General features: G+C 50.9%; 2 protein-coding genes and 1 long non-coding RNA gene across 9 annotated transcripts in view; 2 read left to right on the top strand and 1 right to left on the bottom strand.

The window, feature by feature from the left end:
* Positions 1-12,169, top strand: part of THADA (THADA armadillo repeat containing) — a 288,531-nt gene extending 276,362 nt beyond the window's left edge. For 4 of the 5 annotated variants that reach the window (XM_053667075.1, XM_053667073.1, XM_053667074.1 and 1 more), the window contains 2 exons: positions 8,041-8,210; positions 9,279-12,169. In XM_053667075.1, coding sequence (XP_053523050.1) covers positions 8,041-8,210; positions 9,279-9,674 — 566 coding nt within the window. In that variant the 3' untranslated portion in view covers positions 9,675-12,169. Of the gene's footprint in view, positions 1-8,040; positions 8,239-9,278 lie in introns of all 5 variants that reach the window. The other variant, XM_053667076.1, reaches the window with a different exon arrangement.
* LOC128627706 (uncharacterized) lies at positions 900-13,338 on the bottom strand. Of its 2 annotated transcripts, XR_008391999.1 has the most exons (5): positions 13,063-13,338; positions 9,488-9,572; positions 8,022-9,293; positions 5,288-5,514; positions 900-3,175 (listed from the first exon to the last, which is right to left on the bottom strand). It is a non-coding gene; the product is annotated as an uncharacterized LOC128627706 (long non-coding RNA). The 2 variants fall into 2 exon arrangements; XR_008391998.1 differs by having other exon boundaries at positions 8,022-9,572.
* A 586-nt stretch (positions 13,339-13,924) lies between these two features.
* On the top strand, positions 13,925-18,211 carry ZFP36L2 (ZFP36 ring finger protein like 2). Of its 2 annotated transcripts, none has more exons than XM_037162073.2 (2): positions 13,925-14,301; positions 14,833-18,211. In XM_037162073.2, the coding sequence occupies exons 1-2, from the start codon at positions 14,251-14,253 to the stop codon at positions 16,270-16,272; spliced, it is 1,491 nt and encodes a 496-aa protein (XP_037017968.2). In that variant the 5' UTR covers positions 13,925-14,250; the 3' UTR covers positions 16,273-18,211. The 2 variants fall into 2 exon arrangements, with proteins under 2 accessions (XP_037017968.2, XP_037017967.2); XM_037162072.2 differs by having other exon boundaries at positions 13,927-14,301; positions 14,830-18,211.
* Positions 18,212-18,530: the final 319 nt, after the last annotated feature.

Raw genomic sequence — 18,530 nt, 5'->3', positions numbered from 1 at the left:
TGTAATTGTGTTCGGACATTTTTTTTGCATGACGTCAGGGAATAGCCTCCTTTAAAAGCTTTCATGAAAAAGCACTATAAAACAGACTCAGGCAATGAAATAGAAACCAGGCGAGTGGGTCTGTGTAATTTGGGCAAAGAGATTTCTCCTTGCAGTATTGTGATCTGATCTCCAGTCTTTGCATAAAGTTCTGTTTTGGGGGATCCACTTACATATGAGTCTTAGCTTGCAGGTGCTTTTAGATGTAAAATGTCTGTTTTGTTACTGAATGTGATGAGGTACAGGAAAGCAAGGGTCCCCTCCTCAGTGGTGGTTAAGACCACCCTCCTAAAGCTTGTAACCTCTCTAGTCTTCCGAGTCCTAAACTTCCTGTCCATGTGTGAGCCCAGTCCCAGTAGAGGGGAGGGCTAGCCCATGCACACCTTCCTGTCTCCACCCCTCTCACCCCTGCTCAAGATTAGTCTTTGGGAGCTGTGTCCTAGAGAGCCGTACTTTCTGATGAGGCACTTTTTTACCCACCTCCTTTTCTTTAAAGCCTCAGAGCCACAGAATTGAATTTCCCATCATCCTCTGTTCTTGGCACACTCTCTGACTCCACCCCAAGGAGGTCCTTTCTTTTCTGTATTTTTATCTGCATTGAGGCAAAATTCATCTACCATTTGAAAGTATACACTTCGGTGGCATTTAGTACGTTTATCACGTTGTGCAACCATCACTATCTAGTTTCAGAGCATATTTGGCACCACACACAGTCACACACACACAGAACCCCTGTGATCATCTAGCAGTCAGTCCCTCTCCTCCCATCCCCTCCCAGCTTCTGGCAGCCACTGGTCTGCTGTCTGCCGCCACGAATCTTCCTGATCTGGAGAGTTTATATAAATGAACCACACATTACATGACATCCGTGCCTGGCTTTTTACTAGGTATAATGTGTACATGGTTCCACCACATCATAGCACACATCAGCACTTCGTTTCTTTTTCTGCCTAATTCTGTTGAGTGGACGCGCCACGCTTTGTTTGTGCAGTCATCCACTGATGGACATTGGGGTGGTTTCTACCTTTTGGCTGTTGGGGGGTGCTGCTGTGAACTCTCGTGTGCAAGCTTTTCTCCGAGGACATGGTTTCATATACCTGGGAGAGGCACTGCTGCATCATATGGTAGTTCTGTGTTTAACTTTTTGAGGAACTAGAGACCTTTCCTGGATAAACATTCTCCCGGGTCTGCTCTGACCAGGAATAGTAGGTGGATACCACCCCATTCCCACTTGCCAAGACACATTGATCTCATTCTACTAGGTCTTGAAAGAAGCCGAGGGAATTAAACTGAGGAAGCAGGAGGTGCTGTCAGGAGAAAGGCAGTCGTGGTGGGGGTGGGGGCGGGGTGCTGAGAGGACTTGGGGCCACTGGAAAGTACTGGACTGAGGTGGGGGAAGAACTGAGTGAGAAAGAAACTCAGTTGCCCAGAATGAAGGAGTAGGTGAACCTGAAACCCCCCATGCCCAGTATGGGTTTGTATCTGGCCCTCCCCCTTTACAACTTGCTTCTCTATACCTTAGTAATAACCTTGAATGTGAAATGGCAACAATCATTCTGTTTACGTATGTGACCTGGTTCTTGTCATCTTGGAGTTTTCCCATTGGGGAAACGTGAGTCCTGAGTCAGTTGCTTAGCACAAGCCCCTAAGCAAGGGCCCAGTGGGTAATATCTGCCATGTGCCAGGTGTGGCAGCGCAGTGACGCTGGGGAAGCCACTGAACACCCTCCCCTGCCACCCACAAACACAGTGTCGAGTGCCATGCAGCTGTGAGCAGAGAAAGGTGCGGATGGGCTGGAGAAATCCCGAGCACAGGACCTGGGTCGGGTCCCGAGGCACAAGTAGGTCTGGCTAGGTCTAGGTGAGGAGGAAGGTCGGGGAATGGTGAGTAAATCAAAGCCGTAAGGGTAGGCCCAGGGAGCGGTGGGGGAGACTGATGAGAGGAGAGCTTTGGCCAGGAATCCCAGTGTCTGGTCAGCAAAGGTAAGGGGCCGGCTTGGGGCGCTAGGACAGGGGTCTTCCTCAGTGCCCCCATGTGGGGTCACAGACTCACATTGCCTACAGGGGTGAGGCGGGAGGCGGTGGGGTAGTCCCCAGTTAGATGCACAGGCACCTCTGGTAGGGTGTGGTCACTGGTTTTCACAAGGCACCTGTTAGCACATTAAAATGCAGACCCAGAGACACCAGGTTCTGATTTTCTGAATGTTCAAAAGATACTAGAGATTTGGGGTTTTACGAGAAACCTCCTGATTTTTCAAAAAACCATGTGAGCGGTTGCAAACCTGTGTGAAGACTGAACAGTTTCTTTGCACCTCCGTCCAGCTGCTTCAGGTGGGTCTCCGGGGGCCTAGAGCCCCGGAGCTGCAGGCATCGGTGGGGTGCTGCCTCCACACGTGCTGTCTTTGGGACAGAAAGAAGCAGGAGGAAAGGGATCCACCTGGGCCACGTGAGGTTTGCATCCCCTCCAGCCAGGATGGGAGTGGGGGAAGGTCTGGCTGAAGTCCAAGGACAGCGACCTGGAGCGGTGAGTGGGTGGGCAGCAGGCTCAGTGAGTGGGTGCAGTGCGTGCTGGGGCTGCTGTGCCGTTGGGAGCACTGACTGGCACATCCGGTTCTCCTTTGAGAAAACTGTTTCAATATTCAGATGAAGAAAGACACCACAAATACCCATGGCTCCCCACGCAGGCTTCCTGCTGGTTCTTCAAATCTGGAGGTGCCACCCCTTTCCATTCACTGGGACACTGACCTTTGTCTGGGCCACTTGTTGCAGGGAGAGGTCACCTTGAGTGGTAAAGGCTGAGATGATGACCTTTGATGGTATAGCCTCGAAGTGCTCTCCCAGATTTCCATACCTGGAACCCCACCTCTGGGCCCTGGCTCAGATGGCCCCGAAGAGCGGAGAGCCCTGGGCTCTGGAGGTGGAGGGTCAGGAGAGGCCGGGGTTGGGGGGCAGTGCAGAGAGGCTCTGGAAGCCTCTGGGGGAGTTGAGTGGCAAAGTCAGCAGCTGAACCAGGCTTCAGTTCCACACTCATTTCTCATGACTAATTAAAATACAGGCTCTTGCCCAGCTGAGAGAAGCGAGGAAGTCTGCAGAGAAGACTGGAAATGATGGCATTTTCTGGAAAGCCGTAGTGAAACCTGGAAATATTTTCACTTACTAAGAAGGCAGCACAATCACACACTGCCCCTGCCTCCTCAAGCCTGCTCCAGCCCGTCTGCCCCTCCGTCTCCCCTCCAAACACCCTCTTCAATGGTCAGGGCTGATGTCACCTCCCTTTGGTCCCAGCTGTGTGTGGCTTCCACGCCCTGACTGCCCGGGTCCCCATCACGAAGCACTCCTCCTCCCACTCTCCACATTTCCCCCCTTTTCTGTCCTTTCATTACTGCTGCTGGTGAAATACTTAGTCCCTGTCAGATACCATGTTGGACTGATTCCTGACACTCCATGTGTGTCCGCTTGCCTCTGACGAAACTGTCTGCTCCCTGAAGAAAGGGGCTGGGGTTTTCCTCCTGTGTGTCCCAACGGGCCCCACACAGTGGTGACCAGTAAATGCTGGCGGGAAGACAAAACCTGATTTGCTGGGTGAATGGGTGGGCAGGTGGGTGGAGAGTTGGGTGGGTGGCAGGTGTGAGGGACTTTGCACAGATGCCTAATTCTCCTGAGCTCAGGACAGGATAAGTCAGCCCATCGCCATTTACTCAGCTTTCACTGTGCCGACTTGACCTCTCTGGGGAAAGACTAGGAAAGAGACTTGACCAACAGCCTCGGCCCGGAAGGTATCTCCCCCGTGATACTTTAGAATCAGACTGTGGGCTGCTAATCCATTCTGTGCATTGGTTTTCAAAATTGGCAACATGGACAAAAAAATCAATGTTAGCATTTACATTTTCATCAGTAAAGTTGAAAATGACCTCAGAGCCCGTGACTTGCCCATCTGCTTGCCTAGAAATGAATGACTGCTTCTCCTAGTGGGGATACATAGGCTGGGACTTGTGGGGAAGCCTGGGTCTTCAGCCCCGAGCCGCACGGTGGGCCACACCACCCAGGCCCATCACCCAGGCGGGAAGGACGACACGCAGGCTGGGGCGGCAGCAAGAGGAAGCCTGCACTGCAGCAGCCCTGAAGCCTCTGGTCCGCTCCCCTCCCGTCCAATCCGAGTGACTTATCCATTCACCAGCGTGGAAGGCACAGGCTTAATCAGTTCTAAATGCTCATTGGTTGGCTTTCCGACTTGCTTGCAAATGACTGAATGCTAATGCCCCTCTGTAGGCCTTGCACATGTTTTAATTGGGTTTTCTTATTGGACTTTAAGAGTTCTTTACATATTCTAGAGCCAAGTCCCCTGTCAAATACAGGATTTGCAAACATTTCCTCCAGTTCTCTGAGTTGTCTTTTCACTTTCTTAATGGTATTCTTTGAAACATAAAAGCTTTCAATCTTGATGAAGTCTAACTTTTCTTTTGTTATTTGTACTTTTGATGTCATTTAAAGAAACCATTGCCTAATACAAAATCACAATGCTTTTCTTCTATTTTCTTCTATGACCTTTATAGTTTCAGCTCTTAAATTTCAGTCTTTGATACATTTTGAGTTAATTTTTGTGTGTGTCGTGAGGTGGGAGTCCAGTCCAGCTGTCCCGGCTCCCCCTGGTCGAAAGGACTGTTCTTACCCATCCTGCCTCTGATTAATGGTTTTGGCACCTTTGTTGAACACTCCTTGGCTCTCAGGGTGAGGGCTCGTTCCGGACACCCCGTTCATTCCGCTGGTCTGTGTGTCTCGGTCCTTGTGCCCCTGCCGCACTGTCTTGATACCTTTATTGTTAAGTTTTGTTGTAAGTTTTGAAGTCAGCATGTGTGAGTCCTCCAGTTTTGTTATATTTTTCCCAACTGGCTGTTCAGGCACACACCCCGTTTTTCAGACATACTCATTGGTTGGTCACTTGTGGTCTTAACTTCTTTGACGGACCAGCAAGCCTCTGAGAGTCTGGCAGGCCTTTGTCGTTAGGTAAAAATTCCCTCTTCCTACGCGTCGGCCTCCCCTTCACAGGGCATCTGGCAGTAGAGACGTGCACCATTCTGGCTGCGCTGTCTGAGCCCAGGACAAGGCAGTAAAAAGAAGGAATGTGGGGGGATGCATCTGGCCCCGCAAGCAGGTGATCTAAACTCAACACATCATGCTCCCAGCCCAGCTGTCCTCCCTTTTTCCCCCTCGTCTCTCGGGGTCAGCATTTGGGTAGTTTAGACACCTACCTGGATCCACCTGTGGCCAGCGCGCCGGTGCTCCTTTTGTGCCTCTGCCGTTCCCAACACTCTCCTACCACATCCCAAGCGTGTGGCAGTCTGGCCTTCCTGGTGGCATCTCTGGTCAGCTCCGTGTGCCTTTGATGGACCCAACAGGAGTGTTACCTGAGCTGCAGGCACTGAATTTGCTGGTACAGGAAAGTTTTTTTCTTCCCTGTGGGGCTTTCAGTCCTTGCCTTAAGGAGACAATAACACAGAAGGGTGGGGAGAAGAGGGTGAATCAGAGGGCAGATCGTTTACAAAGGCTTCAAGATAAGCAGACCTGCTGCTGGTGCCATAATACTAAGGGCTTACAGCTTTTACGTTTCTTCAAAATACGGCCCTCAGCTGGGAGCTGTTTTAATGACTGAAAGTGATAAAACCAAGTCCCACTTCTTCGTCTCCATGGGGTGCTGGGAGTGTTTCTCCATTGCCTCTCTGCAGGGTAGGGACAGCCTGTGCACTGAGGTCAGCTTGGCCTAATGCCACCACTACTGACTGTGTGAACTTGGACCTGTTTACCCAACCTCTATGAGCATAGCTTCCTCATTTGTTTAATAGCGATACTTCCCTCCTGGTGGCGGGAGCAATTAGGGTTCAATGGAAGGAAAGTGTTTATTGTCAACAGTAATGCTAGTTAACCATTTATTGAATGCTTTCTTTGTGGCAGTTCCTATGTTAGTGTTCAAACTAAATTAAGTGGGGTAAAGGAAAGATTTCTTGATCTCCAGAGCCATAAACTGGAATGATTTGAGCATCTGCTATGTGTTTAATCCTATACTGGTCTTCATGTGTATGTTTAATTCTTTGAGGGTTGAAAGAAGCCAATTAATTCTACCTCCTCCCCATATAGTGAAGGCTGAACCAACACCTGGCTCGGACCTACAGCCAAAATGCACCTTCAGTCCTGGCTGGTGTGACCCAGTTGGAGTGTCGTTCCGTAAACCGAAGGGTTGTGGGTTTGATTCCCAGTCAGGACACGTGCCAGGTTGCGGGTTCGGTCTTCGGTTGGGGCATGTATAAGAGGTCACCAGTCAATGTTTCTCTCCCTCTCTCTAACCCTCCCTTCTTCACTCTCTAAAGAAAGAAAGGGAAAAAAGAAAATGCACTCCTTTTTATTTCCTGGTTAAATCCTGGTTCCAGACTGCAGACCAGCAATATGGAGAACAGGGGTACTAAGGAGCAGGTGTCCTGGGGGTTGACGTGGGGCTGCAAACACAGTAACATCGTCGGTCCTTCGGCTGCTTCCGAGTCAAGGCTCTGCCCTATGCACTCCTGTAACCCTGGCTCCTCTAGAGGTCGCCAGCCCCGCTCACGTCCGCGTAAGGACGGCAAGGTCTCTGGAATGCCGTGTTAATTCTCCAGACCGTGTTCTGCATGCACCTTGGAACCTGTCGATTTCGGTCTCTTTATAGCCGCTTAACACTCTGTGACTGTACACAGTGTATTATTAATCTGTGCGAGCCCTGGGTTCCTCATCTGTGAGGTAAGGGTGGTCGTACCCAACCCACAGGATGCCGAAGGACTGGAGAGAAAGTACTTGGTTGGGCCCTAGCTCCTAAAGGGCCTTCATAATAAGCCTAAGCCTGGTTCAACACCATGGGGAGCTCAGCCCTCCATTCTTGATGCCGAGCCTCCTCCCCGTGTGCTGAGCACACCTCTTCTGGGCCCAGTGGTCAGGGGCAGGTCTGTGGGCTGGCGTCAGAAAGGTGGCTTTGGAAAAGACAAGGCAAGTTATTGAAAGACGAGCACTGGTGCACGATGGATTCACAGAAGTTCATTGTCTGGGTGGTGGGCTTCGAGGCCCCTGTGTCAGACCTCCTCCAGGCTGGGGGTGGGAGGGGTACGGTGTTTGGGGAAGTGTCAACACCCCGTGTCTCCCTTCAAACCTATATTTACGACTGTCTCCGGCAAAATGGTGAAGTAAGCACGGTTTCCCCAAGGCACTTCCTCTCTCAGCACCCTTCACCCAGTCAGTTAGGAAGATGAGCATCTGAAGGACGAATTCACTCTGAGCAGAAGGCAACGAAATCTGAGCTAGTTGCAGACCACTGCCTGTTGTACAGCATGTGAACCACAGCAGAGCGGTTTTTACATTTTTAGACAGTTGGGGGGGGGATCAAAAGAAGGGTATTTTGTGATATGAAAATTATGCAGAATTCAAATTTTATTGGGACATAAAGTTCTACTGGAACACAGCCACAACCATTTGTTTACCTATTGTCTATGGCTAATTTCAACAGAGCTGAGTAGTTGTGACATTCTAAACTATTTATTCTCTGGCCCTTTAAGAACAAGTTCGCTGATGCCCTGCCCTAGGGTGTTAGAGATTCTGTGTATTATGTGCCCAATGGGATCTGCAGTGGGAGGAAGGGACAAACCAATGGGATTTGGGCATGGTGGCAGGGCTACAGAGGAGACACTGGGTGCGAAGCTTTCCTGATAGCCTTCCAACCACAGGAGACAACTTAAGTGTCTAGTCCTGCAGGTGGGGCTGGTTCTGTCTGCCCTGTGAGAGGCAGCATGGCAATGGTGGGCTTCAGGCCCATGACTCTTGCTGTGTAGACAACAGGACTCAGAAGTGGGTTAATAACTTATAGTGGGCCTATCCCACCAGCTTCCCTGCCAGGCTGGTGGCAGTGGTTTTACCAGAGTCCTACGGAGCCTCCCTGGGTTGGCCCCAAGCTGCACATTCATCTCTCACCTCTCTCTCATTTCCACAGAATTTGCCTTCTGCCAGGTGGATGCCTCCATCGCCCTGGATCTGGCCCTGGTTGTGCTGTGTGACCTGCTCCAGCAGTGGGACCGGCTGGCCTCTGGGCTCCCAGTCCTGCTGGGGTGGCTGTTGGAAGACAGTGATGACCTCCCGGTCTGTGCGGAGAGCGAGCCTCAGGTAGTCCTAGGGTCTCAGGGAGGTGGAGGTGAGCTTGGAGTGCCCTAAACCTGCTGGGTGCAGCACCTAACCGGCTTCCTTGGGCCTGAAGTGCCCGCAGAAACAGTGCTTCTGGATGCTCAGAGCAACAGCCAGTTAGGAAACTCTCCAGATGACCCCGGCAGCCTGCTGGGTGCTGCTGGGACAGCTGTCATGCTGGCTTTTGGGGTTCTGGTCTATGCAGAGGGAGGACTTTGAAAGAGGCTCCTTGGAAGTTGAGAGGTGAATTATGGAGGACCCTTACTAGTCAACATTGGAGGAGCCAGGGGCTCTCCATGGTTACATCTGAAAGTGAAACATTTCCAGAGAATCAGGGCCCTTCCAAGGTATTTGCTGCTTGAAGAAAACTATTAGCCCCTCCTGGTGAGAGACTAGTCAACATATAGGAAAACCGAGGTCTAAGACAAGCAGCAAAGGCTGCTTGAGAACTTCAAGTTCATATTCACCAGTGCCTGACTCAGATGCCTTTCTTGGCGTCACCAGCAGGCCGGGAGTTCAAAAAGCAGCTGGTTTATGGGAAATTCAGACACAAGATGAAGTGTCTGTGATAAAATGACCTTGCAAATGCCCGATGTTGTAGAAATTTGATGTCATACTCAGAAACTAGTTAATGTCTCGAGTTTGGTGATCTGCCGTTCATTCTGCTGCTGAGAGTTCCCTTCCTCCCTCCTTGCTGATTTCTAGATATACCTTTTAGGTCTAGGGCCTGCTGCCATGTTGAGGTCCCCTTTTCAGCACCAGGCCCCCCAAATATCTTGGCTTGGAACCACAAACACATCTTTATCAAAGGTCATGTTAAGTCTAGAGAAAAAAATTCCTCTCCAGTCGAGAAGCACAAAAAGTGAAAATAGAAGGTGACCTTCAAGGCTGCAAGCGGTTCGTGTCCGCTGGTGTTGACAGGCGAGAGTGGGCCCTCTCTCTGGTGGGGGAGGGGACACACCTCTTCTGTGTCTGGTAGGACTCTGCCCTGGACTGGGGCTTGTGAACACCCCCTGGAAGGTTGACTTTCGGCTTTTTCATTTGATTTAGGTAGAAGAAGACTGCCTGTTTGAAAAAGCAGAAGTCAACTTTTGGGCCGAGACCCTGATCTTTGTAAAATACCTCTACAAGCATCTCTATCGCCTCCTCTCCAAGTGCAGCTCGCATCCCCTCAGCCCCGACCGGCTCCGCCATCTTCAAAGGACAGCGTCAGAGCAGCGCCACCTCCTTTCCCAGCTCTTGGAAGGGCTGCCACCCACCGCTGAGTTTTTGAAGACGGTGGAGTTCACGAGATTGCGCATTCAGGAGGAAAGGACTTTGGCTTGTCTGAGGCTGCTGGCCTTTCTGGAAGAAAAAGAAGAGAAGGACACCCTAGTTCTCAGTGCTTCGAATGCTCCAGCAGAAGCAAATCAGTTGACTCTTCCAGGAACAGAAATGGCTTGTTGAATAAAGAAGACTTTGGGGGTGGGGGTGGGGGTGAGGGTAGACCAGTCTCCATTAAACCTGCAGGAAATGTGTTGAACATAAATTCAGGTATTTTTTTCCCTTCATACCTCCCTGACTTCTGTGAAGCTAGTTTTCTTACAGAGGGGTTTTTCTTCAGTTCACTCAGCCCAGGTAGCCTGGTTTATTGCAGCTACTGTAGGAAGTGAGGCCACCACACTGAATATTCACTCTGTTCCCAGGTGTGGGCCACCTGTGGGTCTCAATTAGTCTTTCTCATCCGTCCCCCAGGACCTCGGCCATCCAGCCACCACCAGCCTGCGTTTTCTATGAATTGACTGCACAGAATTGGGTTTTGACACACAATTTCCAACCCCCGCCCCCAACCTTTTTTTTTTTTTTTTTTTTTTTTTGGCTCAATGTAGGAGCTGGATTTGTTGGCGAACAGCCCATTTGGTCAGAATCCCAAATTTTATTCCATTTTAGCTAAAGCAGAAATATGTTCCAAATGCGGGATTCTGAGAGTGTTAAGGATAAACTTTGTACAAATAGTTTCGTTTTTATTGCCCGCATGTGAGTCCTAGGTGACCTACACATGCCATCCTAATTATTAAAAGAGCCATTGAGAGCTCCTACCCCTCCAAGAAAATGTTTGTGCTGATGCTGGGAGACCCGAGTTTGCCGCTCAGTGAAAGCATAGAGCCTTGGCTGTTAGAGGGAGCCTGGAAAGGAGAGCCAGGATGAATGATGTATTTTTTGATGCCTACACTGTTTACTATCATTTTCTTGGTGGCAATAACAAGAAGTTTCTCAGGATGCCAGGAAACACATTTATACATTTCAGTCATTTAATCTAGAAACGGGAGGGTTTTCTCATTTCCAAGCCTAGCCCTCTTCCTCAGACACCCAGCAGGTGTCACTCTTGCACACGTTTTGCTGCTTGTCCTGTTCTCTCCGTTGACTTACCATTTTGAAATTGTAATTTCATAGTAAGTGTCACCCGCAGGCAGTTATCTTGAAATTCATACCCTGGATGGGTCATAGCTTTATCCACATTTATTTTTTAAAAGGCTTTATTTACTTATTTTTAGGGAGGGGAAAAGGAGGGAGAAAGAGAGGGAGAAAAATATCGATGTGCCAGAGAAACATTGGTGGGTTGCCTCTCACACAAGGCCCTGACCTGAGACCTGGCACATGCCCGACTGGGAATCCGAATGGTGACCTTTCAGTTTGCGGGACGACACCCAACCCACTGAGCCACACCAGTCAGGGCCACATTAATTTTTCTTCCTGGTCATCTGAATAAGCCATTTCAGCAACAGTGTATAAACTTGGTCCAGCTTTTAGGATCTGTAAATATTTTTATATACTCAGGTAAGCAGTCACTTCGAATTATATTATTGATGTTTGAGGGTCTGAAGGGGCGGTTTATAGGAGAAAGTTTGGTACGATCATTTCCTACTGCAGAAAGGGTTATATTTCAGATATAATGTCTCTTTGAAAGAAAATTATCTAACACTAAAAACACAGCCATATTGGAAGTATAAACAAAGGACTCTATGGGAAGAGGCCTGGAGAAAAGTTAACTTTGTGTCCAAAGTTTTGTCCTAAAGAGAACAGGAAATTTCCCCGGGTGGTTTTACACCATTCAGGTGTAAAACCTGAATGTGTTTTGGTTTTGTTTTGTTTCGTTTTAGGGTGGTGGTGGTTGTTTGTGATCCTGAATTAACTTCCTGGTTAGGCATCTGTGTGGCCCATACACATTTGATGGGAAGTTGTCAGCCTATTTCTTTTGCTCTGAGAAGACTTGGCTAGTGAGAAGTTAAGGAACTGTTGGCATAATGTGCTGATAGCCATGGTAAACTATCATGACACTGACCCCAGCAAAGCCCAGCATTCCATTTTTTCTCCATTTAAAATGAACTAAGAACAGTTACACAATAAAAATGTTTTACACCAGCAGGTACTCTGTACCAAAGCATGTTTCTGTGCCACCTCCAGAACCCCACCAAGCCTGCAGGGTGGGTGCTCTCATAGCTGTTGACTGGGAGGAATTACCCCAGGTTTTGACCTTGGCTGGCCATGGCCAGCCTGAGAGGGTAGCAGGGACAGATGTACCACGGTTCTATATCTGAACTTCTGTTGCTGACCTCCAGTAGCAGTGGCTGGGGAAATGGCTCTCTCACACTTTTCCGGATTCCCAGAGAAGTTGTAGAACACCTCCTTTCAGGGCCACCCTCAGATTGTTGGGAGTTATTTCAACAAAGAACAAAACAGAATAGTCAGGATTCTGGGAGTGTCAGCCACCAAAGTCCAGCCCTGTCTAGGGCCCAGAGTAGGCTGGGTCAGTCCTAAGAGGTCACTTCCCTAGAGTCCAACATGTGGTACCGCCTAGCTCTGCATTCATGGTTCTGTGGGCCTCTACTCATCTGGCCAGTCCAGAGGCCTGGCTTCCTCAGTTTTTTATGTTTTGTAAGTTTGTTTCAATAAATAAGATGGATCACACCTGTTTATCTTTTATACACCTTTATGAACCCATTTGCACCTTGACAAAGGTGAGGAGTAAATCAGGAATTGTCTTAGTTTTACCAGAAAACTGAAGTACGAAAGAGTACTTGGTACACAAAAACTAGGTGATTTGCCCAAAATCACATGGCTTGCAAAGGCAGTCTGAACTCCAAGCCCTAAATTTCTGATCCTAAAGTCCTTACAGCTCGCCCCTGACTCCAGCTCCCTGGGCAGGTGTGGAGGGAGTGCAGCAGTGGGTACTGCATTCAAGCTGAACTCTAAGGAGTCCAGTTCCAATTGCCAGGCCTAGCTCATTCCCTTCCAGGTTAACAGAGGAAATGAGCTCCTACTGGAAATGAGGCCAATGAAACATAAGAAATCAGATCAATTTTGGAAGGGGGCGTGGGTCCTAAAGCGTCCTTCCCTGACTGATACTACAGGATCTTCCAACTTAGGCCCGGCAACAACCTAGGCTGCCCAGTGTGCAAAATCATGGGCCGGGCTCCAGCTTTTTGACAACATACTTATAGACCGGGAATGACAAGTGTCCCGCACCAGACTTTTTATCTGCCCGAGTTGGGACTGTCAGCAGCTTTAGCTTTACTGGGCGCTAGGGGGTGTGTCTGCCCCATACCCGGAGGGTGCCCCTGGCAGAGCATTTCCCACCACAAGATTCTGGGGTGTGGGGCTCGCAAGAGGAAACAGCGGAGGGGGGAGAGCTCATCATCTAAGTCCTCAGTGCCCAGAGCCTGCTGCCGACATGGAACGAAGGCGGGGAGGGAAGGGGCTTGGAAGGCACGCCAGGCCAAGGCTGCTGGAGAGCGGGGGAAGTGGCTGACAGCTGTACCCCAACCTCGCGACGGCTGGGGAAGGCCGGACTGACCAGCAGACGGACGATTTGGCGGGAAGTCGCCTCCATGCCTGCGCGTCTCTGCCGTCCTTTCCTCCAGTCTGCTCTGTAGACTCCCCCGCCTGGGACGCCCCGCGCCGCTCAGCGCCTTTGGCCCTGGCTCAAGGTCTTGTGACGTGATTAGCAAAGCCAGCGCCTTGTCCTCAGACTCTCAGCCCTAACCCGCAGGCCCGAGAGTTCAGGCCCTGTTTACTGCAGCCTGGGCGGGGAGCGGGGCGGAGAAACCAGCCTAGGCTCCTCCCGACAAGAATGCCGCGAAAGCCGCGCGCATCCCACCCCCACCCCCACCGTGTCTCCACGTGCAGTCGGGTTAGAGCCTCCACCCGCCGTACTCAGGCCCAGAGCCTCCACCCCAACCCGCCCTACAGCCGCGGAACCCTTTGCAAACCAGTGAGGCCGCGCGGACGCTTGCATTTTGCAATTCCCGCGCCCAGTATAAAACCCAGGGTGGGAGATAAAAGCCCCGCAATTTCGCCTAGCAGGATCGGGCGGGGAAAGACACGTCCAGGGCTGCAAAACCCAGTCCACGTCAAACGTGCTGGGGATTTCCAACTGCAGCCCCAGAAAATGGGAGCCGTATCTTCCCGCCGCCACCCAGCAGCAACTCGGCCCAGCTCTCCAAGACGCCCCGGGCACTGCTGTAGCCTGCCCCGCCCCGAGGCCTCTCGCCCCCTCCTGCGGAGGAAAAAAATTGGCGGCGGCCAATAGGAAGCCAGGGAGGTGTCTGACGTCTGCGAGCCGCGAGCCGGCGGGCGGCGTTGCCTGGAGACCTCAGCGGGGTAAGAGCTCTGTCCCCTCCCCCGGCACGCCCCAGCGGCTGCCGAGCTACGGAGCTCTATATAGTGCGAGAGCTCGCGGGCTAGCGAGTTCCAGCAGTTTGCGATCTGCCGTCGGCTCCGCGCGGGGGGCGGGCCGGGCACCCCGAGGCGCGGAGAAGCGCTCTTTGCTTCTCTTTCCTTTTCCCCCCACGCCGTAGTCTTGGGCACCCCTCAAACCAGTCCACTCTGCTTCCCTCTCCCGCTTTTCTTGCCCCCAGCCAACTTTCGGTCCTTCCCCCGCCCCTCTCCCGTTATTCGTCGTGGCTCGAACTCGGCCGCGCCGCCCCGAGGGTTCCTTCGGACCTCCCTGCCTGCAACTGCGACCATTACAGAATCCAGAAACATGTCGACCACACTTCTGTCCGCCTTCTACGATATCGACTTCTTGTGCAAGGTACGCGGGGGAACAAGGAGAGAGAAGGCAGACAAGCAGGAAGCCCTTCGAGTTTTCAGACTTTGCCTTCTGCCCCCAGCTTTTGGGGGACCCCTCTCCACCTTGACTTTTGGGGTGGGGAAAAATCCCCGAATTTGTAGAGGTTGTTGCTTGTGTCTTGTGGGCGGGGAGAAGCAGGGAGGGAGGAAGGGCTGGAGGGAGCGGCTATAGCTGTTTAGTTTTTAACCGGCCGACCGCGGCCACGCTACCCAGGGCTTCCCGGACAGAGTTTGCGCAGCCCAAGCCGGCGGCCCACGGGCTGAGGATCACGTGTCAAAACCCAGCGCGGCCTGGAGTGGGAGTCCAGCTCCTACCAACGCGAACTTGATTTTCTTTTTTCGCGTGTATGGGCAAAGGCGGGGGGGTGGGGGGCGAGTCGAAATCCGCAAAAAAGGAAAAAGAATCCGAAGACTGGCAGTTACTCTGCAACTTGCCCAAACTCTTCCCTCCTTTACTCTTTTTCATCCCTTCCCCGCCCCCTCCTTTTAGCAGACAGAGAAATCCCTGGCCAACCTCAATCTGAACAACATGCTGGACAAGAAAGCAGTGGGGACGCCCGTGGCCGCCGCCCCAAGTTCGGGCTTTACCCCGGGCTTCCTCCGACGGCACTCGGCCAGCAACTTGCACGCGCTCGCCCACCCTGCGCCTAGCCCTGGCAGCTGCTCGCCCAAGTTCCCGGGCGTGCCTAACGGCAGCAGCTGCAGCAGCAGTGCAGCGGCCGGTAGCCCGGCCTCCTACGGCACCCTCAAGGAGCCGTCTGGGGGCGGCAGCGGCACGGCCCTGCTCAACAAGGAGAACAAATTCCGGGATCGCTCTTTCAGCGAGAACAGCGAGCGCAGCCAGCACCTCCTGCACCTGCAGCAGCAGCAGAAGGGGGGTGGCGGCTCCCAGATCAATTCGACTCGCTACAAAACTGAGTTGTGCCGGCCCTTCGAGGAGAGTGGCACGTGCAAGTACGGCGAGAAGTGCCAGTTCGCACATGGCTTCCACGAGCTGCGCAGTCTGACCCGCCACCCCAAGTACAAGACAGAGCTGTGCCGCACCTTCCACACCATCGGCTTCTGCCCCTATGGGCCGCGTTGCCACTTCATCCACAATGCAGATGAGCGGAGGCCCTCGCCATCGGGGGGCGCCTCCGGGGACCTGCGCACTTTCAGTGCGCGCGATGCGCTGCACCTGGGCTTCCCTCGGGAGCCGCGGCCCAAGCTGCACCACAGCCTCAGCTTTTCAGGCTTTCCGTCGGGCCATCACCAGCCTCCTGGGGGCCTGGAGTCGCCGCTGCTACTCGACAGTCCCACATCGCGAACGCCGCCACCACCCTCCTGCTCCTCCGCCTCATCCTGCTCTTCATCAGCTTCATCCTGCTCATCTGCCTCCGTGGCTTCCACGCCCTCTGGTGCCCCGACGTGTTGTGCCTCTGCTGCGGCTGCAGCAGCAGCCGCAGCGGCCGCTATCCTGTATGGCACGGGGGGCGCAGAAGACCTGCTGGCACCTGGTGCTCCATGCACTGCCTGCTCGTCTGCCTCATGTGCCAACAACGCCTTCGCCTTCGGTCCAGAGCTGAGCAGCCTCATAACGCCACTCGCCATCCAGACCCACAACTTCACAGCGGTGGCTGCTGCCGCCTACTACCGCAACCAGCAGCAGCAGGGCCTGGTGCCCCCCGCACAGCCCCCGGCGCCACCCAGCGCGCCCCTACCTGCCAGTGCCGCTGGGCCACCCTCACCACCCTTCAACTACCAGCTGCCATGCCGCCTGTCCGAGTCACCGGTGTTTGACGCGCCCCCTAGCCCTCCTGACTCGCTGTCTGACCGCGACAGCTACTTGAGTGGCTCCCTGAGCTCTGGCAGCCTCAGCGGCTCCGAGTCCCCCAGCCTCGATCCCAGTCGCCGTCTGCCTATCTTCAGCCGCCTCTCCATCTCCGATGACTGAGGCAAGAGGGCGCCAGTGAGAGGAGGAAGGGAAGACCGATTCTGGGGGGGGTTTGGAGGGTGCCCCTGCCATCTTGACCGTGATACTAGGGAGTTGGGGAGGTGATAAAGGCCACAAGCAGACTGCAGGCTGGACCGAGCACTTGGACTCGAACTTGTGTGCCAGGAGGGGCCCCGCCCCTCCCCTTTCGGTTTCCTCTTGTTTTGTTTTTTATTATTATTTTTATTATTATTACGAAGTTTGATTCTTGTTGAGCAAAAAAAAAAAAAAGCCAACGAACTTTTTGTATTGATGAACAAAAATATTCACAACTGGGCAGTTGTGATGCGAATAGAACAAAAAAAACACATAAACTTTCTAAACTTTAGGTCTCATGAGTTTGGGACTTTAGGAAAAATCAGCCCAGCACCAGCAGCTACCGACCACCATTCCGTATCTTCACTTGAAAAGCATTAGTTACAGTCCAGATGTGGGAACTCTTATCTTGAAAGAAGTTCCTTATTGTCGTTTGTCTCAAACCAGTGTAAACACACCAGCCAAACCACCACCTTACTGAACCCTAGAAGCTTTTAAAATTGAATATTCTGCCAAGAATATGCCTTGATAGTAGGTTCCATAGGTTTGTTGTTTTGGTTTGTTTTGTTTTTTTTCCCCCCCAGAGTTCCATGTGTCTGGAAGAAACCTTGCATTCCAAAGTTCCCTACTGGGTCACTGGTCTCGTTGCCCCCACTTAGTGGGTGTTTAATTTAGAACCATGTCGTCTGCTCTCTCTGGAAGCCTTGGGCAGACCTTAGTTTGTCATTGTTGGTGAAAACTGCTGAATTTTTAGCTGTTTTGAGTTGATTCGCACCACTGCACCACAACTCAATATGAAAAAAACTATTTAACTTATTTATTATCTTGTGAAAAGTATACATTGAAAATTTTGTTCATACTGTATTTATCAAGTATGATGAAAAGCAATAGATATATATTCTTTTATTATGTTAAATTATGATTGCCATTATTAATCGGCAAAATGTGGAGTGTATGTTCTTTTCACAGTAATATATGCCTTTTGTAACTTCACATGGTTATTTTATTGTAAATGAGTAAAAAAATCTTAATTTAAGAGATTGTAATATTTATTTCATTAATTTCTTTCCTTGTTTACGTAAATTTTGAAAGATTGCCTGATTTCTTTACAGAAATCTATCTTCATGCTGTGGAAGTAGCTTAAGGAATATCTCAAGTGTTTTCTTAGAATGTATAATGGTTGCAGCCCATCCAACTTTAAAGAAAAGGCGACCACATATCTTGCAATCAGGCTTTCTCATTCCAACTTTATAAATTAGCGGAAAGTGTTTTTGTTTGCTTATTCCACCAGATCTACTGTGACATACTGGCTTATACAAACATGTAGCAATAATGGGGGGTAGTCTTCTCACCAGTGCCTTGGAAGGGCCAGAACTAGCCTTAAAACTTCCTCAACCAAATAAGTATTTTGTCTTAGTGCTTGAGAGAATTTGAATGTAGGATGGGTTCAACTGCACAAAAGGAGAAGATTTTTACCACTTTTTTTATATAGATAAAAGTGAAGAGGTCACCTCTTAGTGCTAAAATAATAGTATGTATTACATGAATATGCCTTGTTTCATTACAAAAAAATTCCAAACCTTGTACACATTTTTTTCCCCATGTAGAAAGGCAGGAATGCTTCCCTGAACGGTGGGTGAGTGCGCAGTAGCTTTAGTCTGTATGTACGTAGGTACAGTTGGAGCACTATGTATGTATGTATGTATGTATTCGGGACTACTTTAACAGAAGTATATTTGAATGTAACAAGATAAGTCAACTTGAGTTGTAATATATTTTGGGGAATCAGTTCACTACAAATTGTGACTGTAAACATTGTACTGTAAATGTTTTGTAGTTTCCCCCAATAAAAATTTTGGGAAAAAAATTATCCATGTACCAGATACCATTTTTTTATTTTCCAGGGAAGTTCGAGCTTCCCATTTTAATCAGACCTGGCCCGGGCCTCGGGCTGGGGGCTCTGCTTTGCAAAGCTGGCAGAGCCTGCCCCTCCATATTTTATACTAAGCTCTTCAGCTGAAAAGTAATTATTTGGACTGTCAAGGGCATTAGTTAGCTGTTCCCCTTGGTAATAAGATGCATCTCAGTGTTGGCTGGTGGCGAAGCCTGGCTGAAAGGCCTGAAGGGGTGTGGCTCGCCTGTGAGTCACCAGTGGATCACGTGTCTGCAGTGGCAGCTGAAGG

This window comes from Artibeus jamaicensis, unplaced genomic scaffold, assembly GCF_021234435.1.
Source record: "Artibeus jamaicensis isolate MK-2021 breed Jamaican fruit bat unplaced genomic scaffold, CSHL_Jam_final contig_465, whole genome shotgun sequence".
In the NCBI taxonomy this organism is placed as follows: Eukaryota; Metazoa; Chordata; class Mammalia; order Chiroptera; family Phyllostomidae; genus Artibeus; species Artibeus jamaicensis.
The sequence above is the reverse complement of the archived record's forward strand: the minus strand, read 5'-3'. Positions and strand labels throughout refer to the sequence as shown.